The sequence below is a fragment of the Anabas testudineus genome, chromosome 11 (genome assembly GCF_900324465.2).
Source record: "Anabas testudineus chromosome 11, fAnaTes1.2, whole genome shotgun sequence".
Lineage (NCBI taxonomy): Eukaryota > Metazoa > Chordata > Actinopteri > Anabantiformes > Anabantidae > Anabas > Anabas testudineus.
In genome coordinates this window covers 10411034-10425790 of record NC_046620.1, presented here as the reverse complement: position 1 = coordinate 10425790, position 14757 = coordinate 10411034, and the positions used below count along the sequence as shown (strand labels likewise).

General features: G+C 40.6%; 1 protein-coding gene across 2 annotated transcripts; it reads left to right on the top strand.

Moving 5' to 3' along the window:
• Window positions 1-230: 230 nt before the first annotated feature.
• Window positions 231-14640, top strand: LOC113154450 (synaptic vesicle glycoprotein 2A-like). Of its 2 annotated transcripts, XM_026348671.1 has the most exons (13): window positions 231-274; window positions 4060-4803; window positions 5456-5636; window positions 5892-6043; window positions 6248-6381; window positions 6532-6621; window positions 6779-6886; window positions 7515-7603; window positions 7687-7851; window positions 7956-8089; window positions 10089-10295; window positions 10386-10545; window positions 10830-11013. In XM_026348671.1, exons 2-13 carry the CDS (start codon window positions 4194-4196, stop codon window positions 11011-11013), a joined length of 2214 nt encoding a protein of 737 aa, XP_026204456.1. In that variant the 5' UTR covers window positions 231-274; window positions 4060-4193. The 2 variants fall into 2 exon arrangements, with proteins under 2 accessions (XP_026204456.1, XP_026204457.1); XM_026348672.1 differs by lacking the exon at window positions 231-274 and having other exon boundaries at window positions 4194-4803; window positions 10830-14640.
• Window positions 14641-14757: the final 117 nt, after the last annotated feature.

Genomic DNA, 14757 nt, shown 5'->3' with positions numbered 1-14757 from the left:
GATGGCGAAGTGAGCGCAGATATGCGCCAAACCCGCCACACATGAAGGCGTTACTTTGCCGCTGCGCCTGGGTTTTGCGTGGGGGAGGGGACCCCTGCGCATCACTGAGTGGGCTTCTCTCCTCCAAACCGCGCAGCATCATCATCATCATCATCATCACTCGGTCGGTTCACAGCGACAGCCTCGTACGCATCCTCCTCCTCCTCCTCTTCCTTCTCTTCATCATCATCATCATCATCATCATCACCATCTCCGGGCTGAAGAGGGAATTCAGGTGAGCTCAATCTTTACCGTGAATAATAATCAGCTGTTTAATGACAGATGGCGCGTCCTGGTAGTGTTTTCGTGCATTAAGACGTCGTGAGGACGACGACATGGGCGTGTTCTGCGATGCTTTTTCTTCTTTACACAGCGTTTTAACACCGATTTTGTGAATCGAGTCGTCGGCCCTACAACCTAACACACGTCGTGACCTGCTGGCTGGGATTTCTAAGAATGAGCGCAGATGTCAGGGAGCAGGCGAACAGACAATCCCCCTGGTGTACTTGACAGATTTATATTTTTAATCCGCTCGTGTTTGCAGGCTTTGTGCAAATTGGCCTCTCTCAGCATCGCGGCCTGTTTCCTCTTTAACATCACCGAAGACAGTTATGATCGGAGTGGACGCTTGAATTCGCACATATTTCATCAGAATAAGACATTTCCATTTCCTCTCCCTGCGCTTATTTGCTTGTGAAACATATTTAGAAAGGATCCTAAAGCAGCACACATATAGAAACCCTGATTGGGAATAAGGCCACTTAATAATATTCGGTTTAAGGGAAGATTTGAGGGATTTTTCTTATTAAATCTGGAGATTTCTCACTTGACGCCTCATAGAAATCTCCCATTGCTTCGTGGTGTGATGGAAATCTCTGCTTTGGTCATGCAAGGAAGTAGTAACCTGATGCTGATTGATTTTCGAATGGGGGGGGTGGAAAAATAAAAGGGTTTCTGAGAGCATCCTCCTCATCCTCAGGCCTTCATCTCATCTCCAGTGACAGGGCTGTGTGGTCTAGACTGCATGAGGCTGTAGAGATGCTGTCAGCTAGGAAACCGAAAATGGGAAAGAATGCGGTGAGAAAGTGTGTTTTAAGTCTGACCAGTGCTCAGTTTGTGTGTGGAAAAAATGGGAATAAGACGAGCGCATCTGCAGCTACTTGTTGCAATGATTCAGGAGTGTGGATGTTATCAATGTGTGTATTAGAAAGCCAGGAAGATGAATGTGCATGTTTATGGATCAAAGCATTGGAACTAAAGCATATGAGGATCCTAGTGTGTTTAAATGTGCCTTTATGGCAAAATAGAGCATGTGTTAATGACACAGTCATTGCTTACTGAGACGTATAAATACAACTGAACCCTTGTTCATGCAGTTCTGTGCTTTTCCCAACACAATGTGTCAAAATGTCTGCTGTGAAGAAGATAATGAAGCTTAGCGTGTACCCACCCACACGCTGCCGAGGTCTAATGACACAAAATAGATGAAAACATCCTTCCAGGTATAACGTGTGTGTGTGTGTGTGTGTGTGTGTGTGTGTGTGTGTGCAGCGGCTTTAAAATAAACCAGCTCCTTGGTTTTTTCCTTGTGTGCTCACACTTCTCTGTGTTCATATTGTTGTCGCAGAGGACAGTGATTCCAGGCCTGTAAGTGCTTTGGTCCAAGATATTATTAGTTTAGTGTCCCACAGTTTAGCCTGGCTGACCAGGCCTGCAGGGGTTTCTTTGATCTGCGCCAGTAAATCTGCTCGTCATGCTGGCAGTGAAGGATCTGCGTCCTCATGACAGGAGATGATGTGAGAGTGATATAAATAAACCCAGTGTTTACATTCATGTGTTGACAAAAGGTCCAATGTAGAAATCATATCTAGAGCTGAAACAACAACAGTTAATTTACAGAAGTTTGTCTTGTTTATTGATTAACACTATTTTAAAAAGGTCATTTTTATGCAGAAGGTTCAAGCGTTGTCTGGTTTTTCCCAATTATGTGAGGAACTGCAGCTTTTCTCTGATCTGAATAAATATATAAGGAATTAGTGAGTGTCTTTGGGATTTGGGCAGTTTTTTGAGAATGTTGGTTGCAATTAACTCACAATTTAGTTATTATTTAGGGATGAAATAAAGAAATCCACAATAGAAATAATGTGTTTATATAGTTGCAGGCCTCAATGCTCGATGCAAAGCAATTATGCACAATGAATATAAACCAAATCAATAAACAAATTAGTGGACTTGGATGTGCAACAAACAACAAATGATGTACTGTACTTGACTGAGTGATAGCTGTGGGTGTGTCATGTCTTTTATGATTTGTACTTACTTAGCTGTGAAGAGAAAGTTTCTCTTATACCTCACGTAGTGGAGAATATATATGTAGCTTTTATATTTTTTATCATAAGTAGCACACAGAGAAAAAAAAACAACCTTTAGACTAATTACTGCAGACAGTGACGTCATACACTTTAAGAATTTAAGTTATGTTAAGTTGTTTTTAATCCAAAATTTGAATTATTTAATTGTGCACGATAAACTTAAAAAGCTGGCAATTAGTTTTTATCATAAATATATTTATATATTACTTTTAGGTCACAAATGTAATAAAAATCTAATGGTTTAGTACATATGTATATTGAAATGAATCACACAGTGTCTTATAATACAGAAGCAAATAGAGCCTTATAAATATTCTTCAGGATAACTGTCTTTTTAAAGGAGATGTGATACTGCAGGTGGTAAATTAGACCTAAATGCTGCAGCTTCTGTTTCTCAATTTCAAGGCTCATTTGTTTCAGTGCAGAGCTTCTCTAGTTGTTCAGTTTGTGATTTTAGGAATTACTTTATTTCATTAATCCATGAAGAAAATGTCAATATTCTCAATGTATGTATGTTTCAATGGTCACATACAGTATAATCTCTTACATTACTCAGGACTTTGTATTGTAGTGAAGCGGATGTGGTTTATAGGATGTTAAGGGATGACCACAACAACAGCAGAGGCCTCAGAGTGATATTCTTTTATTCCACACGAGTGTCTGATCCTCTCAGTCACATTTCATTTGAGTCATGGTTATGCACTGTAACTCTTCACCATGAACTGAGGCATTCAGGGCATTTCTGCACCAGGAAACATTCATTAGAAATCACTCTCACTCTTCAAGGCTAGATATCTCGCCCTGTAATTACTGCTTAGACCCATCTGTGACTCAGCAGAGAGCACATGCTGGGAAGATATGGAAATGCAACAGGTGTAGTCTGGAAACCCATCATTAAAGCGGGGTTAGGAATCCTAGTTAGCTGAGTGAGAAATAAAAAATGAAGAAAAAAAAAAGATGTGGCTGTGGAGCAATAGGCAAGGATGGATTATGTGACAATGGACATTCAGTGGCAAGAAAAAGTATGTGAACCTTTGGGAATTTCTGGCTTTTCTGCATTGATTTATTATAGAATGTGATCTGATCTTCATCTAAGTCAAGAGTATTAATAAATACAACGTGCCTAAAATAATATAACTGTGTCACCAGTGTGTATGAGAACACCTGACAGTAAGATACAGGTAGGCAAACGAGGAAAAACTGTTCGGTTGTTCAAAAAACAGGCTTATTAGGTGTTCAGGCAATAATGTCAGTCAGTGAGAAGCAGATGCAGAAACAGTCTGTGCAGAGACAGGCAGGCAGTCCAAAGTAAGCAACCAGTATGCAGAAGAGATGATGAGCCGATTCAAGAATTAGGCAGAGGTGAAAACAGGTACATAATAATGCCAACAAGGCAACTGGTAGCCAGACAGACAAACAGTGGAATCAGCTAGAAGCGAGTACTGTTATAGACAATCTAACAAAGTGACAGTAGAAACTGACAGGTAGAAAAACTGGTGTTAATGAGGGCACACGGAGACCAGCTGTGTTGTTAGATAGGCTGGGTGTCTGGTGGGGGAACTGGACTTTATAATGAGTTCCTCCATCCACATGCCTGAATTACTAGAGAAAATCAATTGGCTGATTTATATTTCCACTTTTTCCCCAGACGTAAGAAGAGCCTGTCGTCAGTCAAGTCTGTGTTTCTGTGAGGTGAATCCTGACCAACGGAAGCACCAGCAGGTTCAGGAAGCCTCTTAACGCAACCTTTGACCACGTTTGCATCTCTGGAGACTCCTAAAAATGGAGGACAACTACCAAAACCGGACTGCATTCATAAAAGGTGCCAAAGACATTGCCAAAGAAGTCAAGAGGCAAGCCTCCAAGAAGGTTGGTCGCTCAGTGGATCGGATGAGCGATGAGTACAGCAAGCGCTCCTACAGCCGTTTTGAAGAGGACGATGATGACGACTACCCCATGCAGGGAAGCCAAGATGGAGGCTACTACCGTGGAGACAGCCAGGCGGCCAACGATGATGACGGCGGCCACAGTGACTCCACAGAGGGTCACGATGAGGATGATGAGATCTACGAGGGCGAGTACCAAGGAATCCCCAGGGCTGATTCAGACAAAGGTAATCTGGCTGGAGGTCCAGGCTCAGTGAGGGCCGGAGGCCAGCAGTTCAGAGACATCGGCGTGTCCGAGGCCGAGAGGAGGAAGGACCAGGAGGAGCTGGCTCAGCAGTATGAGACCATTTTACAAGAATGTGGTCACGGGAAGTTCCAGTGGACCCTGTACTTCGTGCTGGGTCTGGCGCTCATGGCTGATGGGGTGGAGATCTTTGTCGTTGGGTTTGTCCTTCCCAGTGCTGAGAAGGATATGTGCCTGTCTGAGCCCAACAAAAGCATGCTAGGTAAGGCGCCTCCTCCTGTTGTGGCTTGACTATGTCGAATCTATTGTGGGTGATTAACAATCGGTCTGTGTGGCCAGTGCTTAAAGTACTTTATTCCCCTGAGCCATAGATTTCAGCTGTTGTCCAAGAACTATTAAAAACATAAATGAGTCACACTGAGTCAATCCCACATACAGTGTCCTGTAAATACTCAACAAGGCAGCAAATGTGTAGAAACCATGTGGAGGCTTGTTTGTAGCTCTATGAAGCAGCGTGTTTAAGTGTGTGTACGCGAGCTGACACAGAAATGAAGACATGGATAAAACAGTTACGATCTTCTAGTATTTACTACAAAGAAGCAATAAAGTAAATTAGATTATTAGGTTATTGCCCTTTTTTTTAAATCAACATTTTTGTGACCCATTTTTAAAGATACAGAGCTCCAGCAGGGAATGAAACTGGGGTTGAGAGACACAAATAGAGCAGAAAAGTTAATTAATAGTTAATTTAGGACTGAAACATTGTAGGTTTTAGTGTTTTTATTATCTGTTGGTAATGCCTGATCTTTTTTATAGAGGTTTGTCAACTTCCATATTAAACTGTAAAGCATACGGTTTGTTTTAACAGAAGCTGACGTTTTGTAATAGTTTCATCTCCCGTGCTCTGTCCACAGGCCTGATTGTATACTTTGGGATGATGGTTGGAGCTTTTCTCTGGGGAGCTCTGGCTGATCGGATAGGCCGTCGGCAGTCTCTGCTCATCTGTCTCTCCATCAACAGTATCTTCTCCTTCTTCTCGTCCTTCGTCCAGGGCTACAGCACCTTTCTGTTTTGCCGGCTCCTCTCAGGTGTCGGGTGAGGAGTCGTATAATTCCCTTTTCCAATTTAGGCTGTGTATTTCTAGATATTGCTGAAATTCCTGGTTCATTCCTTATAGTGAACTTGCTTTGGTTTAGAGGGAGTGAGTAATTTACTGCAGCAAAGTGTAGTCTTCTTTAGTAGTAGATATATAGTCACCAGTTGCTTCTAACTTGACAACCTAAACTTTATGAATCTCTGCAGACAACAGTTTGACTCTCTCTGGGATCTGTTGGTTTCTGATCTTTGCAGGATTGGTGGTTCGATTCCCATCGTGTTTTCCTACTACTCTGAATTTCTGGCCCAAGAGAAGCGCGGTGAACACCTCAGTTGGCTCTGCATGTTCTGGATGATTGGGGGAATATATGCATCTGCTATGGCCTGGGCTATAATCCCACATTATGGTGAGTACAGTGATCTGTCCATGAATGTTAGTGGGATAGTTTGGAGCTGGAATGAGTAAAATAAAACATGGATCATACTGTTTTTCTACATATATTCCAGATTAATCTTTAAAAGACAGGTTGTATGATCTTATCTGTCACTGATTTGAGTTTAAGGTGTGATCTTAATCTTTTCTGTTGATGTGTTTGTGTTTGTCTCCTCAGGATGGAGTTTCCAGATGGGCTCAGCATACCAGTTCCACAGCTGGCGTGTGTTTGTGTTAGTGTGTGCATTTCCTTCTGTTGCAGCCATAGCTGCCCTCAACGCTATGCCAGAGAGCCCACGCTTCTACTTAGAGGTCAGCAGATGTTCCTTCTGACAGGATTAGCTGGCTTCCGTCATAACCAACACACTACTTAAAACCAAATATGAAATCTTTTGGGTATAGATGAGATGATTTCTTCTTCTTTTAAAATACATGGGATAAGTCCGACCTTTACTTTTTCAGAATGGCAAACATGATGAAGGCTGGATGATTCTGAAGCAAGTTCATGACACGAACATGAGAGCAAAGGGATACCCGGAGAGGGTGTTTTCTGTGAGTATCTTAACTTTACGTATTTCCTTTAAAACACTGAGCAGCAGTGGACAGGAACAGTAAATACAGGAGCTGCATAAGCTGGTATTGAAACTTGGGCAGAAGTCACGCATCTGATTTTTGTCTCTTCTTTTGTTTTTGTGCTTCTTCATCTAAGGTCACAACAATAAAGACGGTGAAACAGGTAGATGAGCTGGTGGACACTGGCACTGACACTCCCGTCTGGCAACGCTACAGACTGAAGATTATGAGTCTGTCGAAGCAGGTGAGTTAAGCTGAGAGGTGAAAACTCCTGGTTAAAAATAAAATAATTCACCATTTAGCTATTCTGAGAAGGCTAAAGAAGCTAAGGAACAGACTGTAACCAAGGATGAGGTCACTGATATGGAGTTTACAATGATATGTTATTTTCACATGCTTAAACTTTCATTGTGGTTCTCAGGGCAGCAAACTTTCCCAGTTTTCTGCTTGATTTTTAATTTGCATTCAGCCCACGCTCTGTTACACTCACTCGCCTACAGGCCCCATCTTCTTCTGAATCTGCTACTGCGCCACCTGCTTAACGCCTACTGTAAAAAGTCTTGATAGTAAGACTTGAAGCTCTGTGATGAGACTGAAGAACTAGTTCCATGCAAATACCCATACGTATAATACCCGTATCATAAGGGAACTTTGGAAAAACAGCAGGGCTGTGATGTTGCGTTCAAGTGTCACCCTCTGTGCTTCAAGTCCATTCTAGCTTTACATGTTACATTACGTCATCAGCACAAAGTAAGAGCATATGCAATGTGTGTGAAAATTGCCATCGGATCAGACATTTACTAAGATCTTAAATCTGGCCTCCAAAGCTTTGTTTTTTTTAAATTAAAAGTTTTTTTTTTCACATGTTGCAGATGCGGAATAACATTCTTGCCTGCTTCAGCCCTGAATATAAACGGACAACCTTCATGCTCATGGCTGTCTGGTTTACCATGTCTTTCAGGTAAACTAACAACTCAAAAAACCTGCAGTTACATGAGTTTTTCCACAAAGCACGCTCACGTCTGAAGTTTGTTTGTCTTGCAGCTATTACGGCCTGACTGTGTGGTTCCCAGACATGATCAAGTACATCCAGAAGCAAGAATATGAATCAAAGACGAAGACATTCACTAAAGAACGAGTGGAGCACGTCACTTTTAACTTCACCCTGGAAAACCAAGTGCATCGCCAGGGACACTACTTCAATGACAAGTAAGAATTTTGTGAGCTGTAGTTTCTGTTTCGGGACACGAATACCACAGCACAGAACTATTTATAAAAATGCAGTACAAAAACTGGAAAATACTGTTTACCAGGTTCCTCAACTTGAAGATGAAGTCCATGGTGTTTGAGGACTCAGTGTTTGAAGAGTGCTACTTTGAGGACATCACGTCCACACACACCTTCTTCAGAAACTGCACCTTCATCGCGAGCTTGTTCTATAACACAGGTAAACACGTACAGCATTTCATCATTAATGAGGTGTAACGAGTTTTAATGATCAGTTTATTGTTTTGATTGATTAATTTGATTCAAGTTTTTAAATGGCTTGTTTACATACTTAAGTTTTATAGCTGCATTCATTAATTTTGGGGCAACTTGGAAGAAGCAAGACGAGATGAAGACACAGAGTCTTCATCATCAATTTAAACAGAAAGTAGAAAGTAATAATTGCTTGTGTACACATCCAGCAAACGCGTGTAGTGAGTATTAGTGTTATATTTTCTGTCTACTCTACTTTTAGCTCTATTTCTGGTCTCTACCAGCTCCCGAGGGACATATATGGCTCTTTTGCTGCCACTGTGTTCAGCAGCTAGTCACTAACGTGACGTAGATATTGTACAGATTTGTACAAATTTATGTTTTTGTCTGAAACCATCTGCATCTGACATAAACAGTATGGTGCTGAGAGCAGTGAGACTGAACCAAAACAGTAAAGCTGCTGTTAAAAGACACTAAAAACAACTGAGGGAAACTGCAGAATCAACAAGTGAGCATCAGCATTTAAAAACTGCTCTATTTAATTAGATTGTTAGTATAAAACGATGATGTAGGTAAGATAATAAGAACTGTACTGTGACTACACAGCTGTACAGCAAAAACACGAATCATCTGAGATTGAAATTGCATTTTAAATAGCTTTATTGTAGCCTAAAGTGAAAATAGAAAAAAAAAAAGATGCACAGTAGTTCAGCGAAACTGTAACTATGGAAACATTCTGTTGCCAGTAACCCCGGGTTACACTGCAGCACAGCTGTTACCATAGCAGCGTAAACAAATGATGGCAGAGTGATGGGACTGATCGGCTGTGAAACGGAGCTCTGTCATTAAGATAAAGCAGATGTGTGTGTTTACTGTGCTGTGCTATTGTTGGTCTCAGCAGTCACCGCTGATCAGAGACATATTGTCTCGAAACTAAAACAATAGATGAATGACAGAAACCTACTACTCTGATGTTAAATGATGAAATAGACTCCAAACTAAAAAAAGCTGTCTCCTCTTTCTGCTCACCGTCTGAAAGCAGCTATGATTAAGCCTGTAACCGTACACCAAAAGATGAACCATTTAAAACCTGCGTTTGTTTGGATGAGAGCTGTGAGTCCATTGTGGGTTTTGGGTGAGAACAAACCCTTAGCTGCTGTAACTGTGCTGTGTGTGGTTTTTATTTGTGCTCGTGCTTTAAATCAACATGACAGATTCAGAACTAGGAAGCACATCTGAGACACTACAGTACAAGTGCTGAAGCTCTCCACCCAGTCTTTAAATGTGAAAGATTTAGTTTTTAATCTCAACATCTTCACTGTCACATCAACAGCCACCGCAGCTTTGAGAGCCGCAACGTTTTCACACCCGTGAAAAACAACAATATATAACGTTATGTGCGTGTGATTTGTGCGTGAATATTTTCATAACCATTTATCACTTTTACGCCTGACTCCTTTTAACAAAATGCAGTATATTGGTTTGGAAGCGGTCCAGCTCCATCATAATAAAATCTAATAATGTAGTTTTCAGCCACTACAGGCAGTGATGTAGAAGCAGAGAAGAAAATAACCTTGAGGAAAATCTGCCTCACCTCTCCTGACCTTTTCAGTTGTTTTCCTGGTATACTGCATATTATTACAACTTACATGGAATAAAGACATGTGTATTGGATGCTGGTTTTGTGTTTAGCCAGTGCCTTAAAGGAATTTTGAGTAGTCCCTAATGGAGGATTTGATGTGTGGTGGTTGTGCAAATATGCAGAATATGCCTTCTTAGTATTACAGGAATGCAGACTTGCACACAAAAATCAAATGCTTGTTCTGCTTTTAGTAATATTGGTGCTAAAACCAAAAACATAGGTTATGAATACTAAGTAAAGGATCTATCCACAGGCCAACTTCAGGTCAGCAGTGCTGCAAAACCGTAACACTGCCTCCTCTGTGCTTTTGTCTTTTGTGCGTCAGATTTATTTAAATACAGGTTTGTGAACTGTAAACTGGTCAACAGCACGTTTCTCCACAACAAGGAGGGCTGCATGCTCGACTTCAGCGACGACTTCAACAATGCCTACATGATATACTTTGTCAGCTTCCTCGGCACGTTGGCAGTGTTGCCTGGCAACATAGTGTCGGCTCTATTAATGGACAAAATTGGACGTTTAAGAATGCTGGGTAGGTAAATCTAATGACTGCAGATAATTAACGTACAATCATAAAGCCTGTTTACCATAATATGATTGTCATCCCTCTCTCCCTGAACAGCGGGATCCAGTGTCATATCCTGCATCAGCTGTTTCTTCCTGATGTTTGGCAACAGTGAGTCGGGGATGATCGCCCTCTTGTGTCTGTTTGGTGGCATCAGCATCGCCTCGTGGAGCGCTCTGGATGTGATCACAGTGGAGCTCTACCCCTCAGATAAAAGGTAACCTGAAAACGGCTGAAATGAAAGCGTTACATTTTACAGATCCTCTTATTTCACTCTTTAGACGTTCACTACTCACAAAATGTTGCTCTGAATGTTTTGCTCATTCGTTTTGTGTTTTTACCTTTTTGAGTCATCTTTACATCAAAAGGCAACAGAGAAGGTGTAGTAAAAGACACAGCATGCTCAAATACAGAAGTGATCTCGTAAACTGACGACACAATCATCTGTATTCTTAATTAAAAGGTTGTAACGGTGTTTTCACCCTCTCTTCTTTTGTTAAGGACCACAGCATTCGGCTTCCTGAACGCTCTCTGTAAACTGGCAGCCGTCCTGGGAATCAGCATCTTCCAGTCATTTGTCGGCATCACCAAGGCCGTACCCATCTTGTTTGCTGCTGGTGCACTCGCTGCAGGTAGTTTCCTTGCAACAAAGTTGCCTGAAACTCGAGGCCAAGTGTTACAGTAAATCAGATGACCTGCAGTGGGCAGCAGAGTACAGCTGGAGTGTGTGTTTGACAACTAGAGCCCAAACCTCCCTGAGAGCTTCAGCGCTGCCTGTCACACACCAACAGAGCAGACTGCCATCCCCATTGTAAGCCCAGAATCCTCTGAAATATGGATTGCATCATTTGATACAGACACACAAAGATTAAGAGCACACAGATGTAGAAACAAATGCCTGGGTCATGATAACACGATAATTCCATAGATACTTTATTTTGGTTACACTGTCAGGGTGGGAAAATCTGATCTTTTACAGAAGAGTAAAACCTACAGTACAGGGTGACGTGCAGTTAGGATAAAATGCCCACAGATCTACAGTGAAAAGACGAAGAAATGAGACTGAAAAAAAGCCATTTCTGGGGGAATGGGGTAAAGATTTAGTTCATGTATGTGGTCAGTTTTCAAACATAATTGCAGAGTTTTTCTTTCTTTCTGTCTATCCTTGTCCTCGGTCACTGGCTTTTAGTGCTGCTGTTTAATTTGCTGTGATGTTAAAGGTTCAATTCACTTCACATTTCCATTCAAACTAATCCTCACAGATGTGTTTAAAATGAGTTTTAGGGTTATTTATATTGTCTTCTTCTAAAAGCGCCCGTGACCCTTGATCACTGCTGACTACTGGAGTCACACCTGCTGAGCGTTACTTTCTACCAAATTATATGAAAACATTCCAGTGAGGCTGGATTCATTCAGAAACAAATATCTGATTTTTGTACCTGCATAAATCCAGTCGATTACTCAACTCATAGCCTCAAAACACAGACAGGTGAAGATGCCTTTCACAGGATTCTCTGTTGTTAATGGGAACCAGTTCCTCAGTGTTCAGTGCTAAACTAATACTTTTCCCATTTCCTAATGCTGTTGAATATGTTTGTGTCTGCAACACAAGAACGTCTGTGGGATGGATTTTGGTCTCGTGCTAAGTGTGAGAGCAGATACAGAAGTGGAATATTTGCCTAAATTAGTCATGTGAGGGTGTTTATATGTGAGCGTGTGATTACATATGTATGCATGTGAAGATTTTTAAATGTTATTACTTCATGCAAATCAGTGCAGCCATGTAGACAGCATCTTTCAGGCATTTGAGATTTTAATGGTCCAACAGCAGAATGTAAGAAATAGCAGTCTAAAAATCATATCAGATATTACTCATACAGTAGCTCAGGTGAGGTGAAATATTTAGACTATGTTTACAGCTAATATTATATTTTAGCACCACTGCACCCGATCAGTGTACATGCAGGATATTAAACTGTAAAGAGAAACCTTTATTTGATTCATAAGCACATATGAAATGGCACCACAATGAAAAGAATGATCAAGTCTGATTGATCAGGTTTTAAGGCACAAACAAAAAAATCAGACATTACAACTTGCTGGTTTAATTTATTTTAAGCTCCACTCCAGCTCCGCTGAAATCATTCCTTTACTACATCTATTTAGAATAAATGTTATTTCTCACTGGATGTGATACTAAAGGGAAGCTAATTAAATATCATTAGCTACTTACAGTATACATTTTATTACTTCAATATTACTTCTCCAAAGGCGTACCATCAAAATGTGTGCTGACAATCAGTTAGTGGGTGTGTGGGTGTTGCTGCTGGTGCCCATGTTATTCGACCTAAAGACGTCCTCCGGTTTGTGCGTGTGTGTGTGCTCAGGATGTTTGAGGCTTGGTATCATCTGTTGGTGATAAAGTTAACACAAAAACACACAGTTCAGATGGATAACAGATGCTCTCTCAGCTACAGGAATGTGTCTGACCTCTTCAGTTCTGCCAATGTGGGTGTGAGTGACTTTAAAAGAATAGATCAACATTTTGGGAAGTACCCTTATTTATTTTTGATAGCTTATAAAACTGGAAATGAAGAAACTGCTAGCTTGGCTGTGTCCAACGGTAACAAAATTTGAACAAAACCAAAACTTTTGGGCTTGTGTGTTTGCACAAACAAAATGAAAGGAAATAACATGTTCATTTGTTATTGTTGTTGATATTTTCTACTTGTGGACAGAGCTAGGTTAGCTGGTTTCCTGCTTTCCAACTTAGCTTTATGCTAAGCTAAGCTAGCTGTCAGCTGTAGCTTTAAATTTAAAGTACATACATGTGAGGTATCAATCTTCTTGTCTAACTCTCAGCAAGAAAGCAAATAAGAGAATATCCCAAACCATTGAACTGTTACTTTAATGTTGTCAAATGTAGATTGTGTTGTGAGTATCAAATCTACAAGGTCTATTGTGTATTCAATGAACAAATTTGTCCCATCTTGTTCATAATAGAGAGACTGTTAGAAAGAATTGTTCATGTGCGGATGCTTGTGTCAGTGTGTGTGTTTGTGTGTGTGTGTGTGTGTGTGTGTGTGTATAAGCTAAGTCTAAATTGTCTGTCACATATTTTTCTACTTTTTTCTGTCGCATGTTTTCATCCCTGTGATGAATACAGCTCAGTTGGGGACCACGGAAATATATTTACACTAGAAGATTGAGAAAAAAACAAAACAAAACAAAACAAACCCTAATGCAATATATGCAGTGTAGAATTTAATGTGTTGTTCTTCATAATGGACTTGGGTGCTCTTTTGTTGATACAGTTCAGTCTTTTAAACAAATCCCATCAAAGATAACCATTCTCAGAGATAACGCATGGTCTGTTCCTCTGTTTAGAAATATGGAAAAGGGTCACATCTTAAACTAAGCTGACTACACCCTGTTATCCTTCTGTATTCAACTGATTGTGACGCATGTTTGTATTGTATTGTCTGACTTCTTGGACGTCCTGTATGCCAGCTGTTTTTGTCTAAAGCAAGAACTAGTGTTTTCACTGTTGTATGATGACATAGATTTGTTGCTTGCAGTGATTGTTCTTAATCAAAGTGGGGTTAAAATTGGTGAAACTTGAGTATGTGTTTGAAAGTAAGTTAGTGGTGACTGTGCTCCTTGTTTACCTAGGACCCAGGTAATTTTTTTTACATGCATACATATATGTAATTATATATGTAATGACATATATCATGAAACCCTGAATTTCTGAGGAGGAGGCTTGTAATTGTGCAATTCATCTTGCTGCAGAGACACAAGATAGCTACGGCCGGAAAAGGGCAATAAACATAACTGATAGGAGCAGAAAATGTGCATAACTGATGCACAGAAAGTACAATTTGACATGAACTTGTTTGTCCATGTGAGTCAGTGTAAAGGGGGGAAGTCTGAGCAATAAAGTGGAGGCCTTCCCCAGTCCTGAAAAAACAGGAAGTCAGTGTTAAACTGAAATGGACCATCAACTCACCAAAAGAGCGCCCTCTGTCAAATTGAAGCTCCTGTCCAAAATGTAAAAGTTTACTATTTAATGTTACTATGTGTAGATTTTTCCTTCTAAACATATAAATATATATAAATATAAATGTACAAACTATCAAAAGGGTCACTGATTTGAGTTTTAGCGTAACGGCAGCAAAGTTATCAGGAATGAAGCAAACACCAGCCTGAAGACTTCCCTTAATGATGGTTGTCTGATAAAAGGATGGAGGACTTTTTATAGCGCGGTTTGAGGTTTCCTCAACACTTTAGAGCACACAGATCAGTTTTAGAGGGAATCTTGAAAAAAGGACCAAACCATGCCTGAAACCAACTCCTTTATTTGTAAAGAACTACAAGAATCCTCATTGTAGTTTGAACAGAAGGAGTTTCTGTTTGCGTTTTCTTCAGT

Excerpts from the sequence above, each read along its gene's own strand:
- LOC113154450 (XM_026348672.1), top strand. The coding sequence starts at position 4,194 with ATGGAGGACAACTACCAAAACCGGACTGCATTCATAAAAGGTGCCAAA. Across the intron at positions 6,887-7,514 it reads TTATGAGTCTGTCGAAGCAG|ATGCGGAATAACATTCTTGC; the intron begins GTGAGTTAAGCT and ends CACATGTTGCAG. Across the intron at positions 7,604-7,686 it reads TGGTTTACCATGTCTTTCAG|CTATTACGGCCTGACTGTGT; the intron begins GTAAACTAACAA and ends TTTGTCTTGCAG.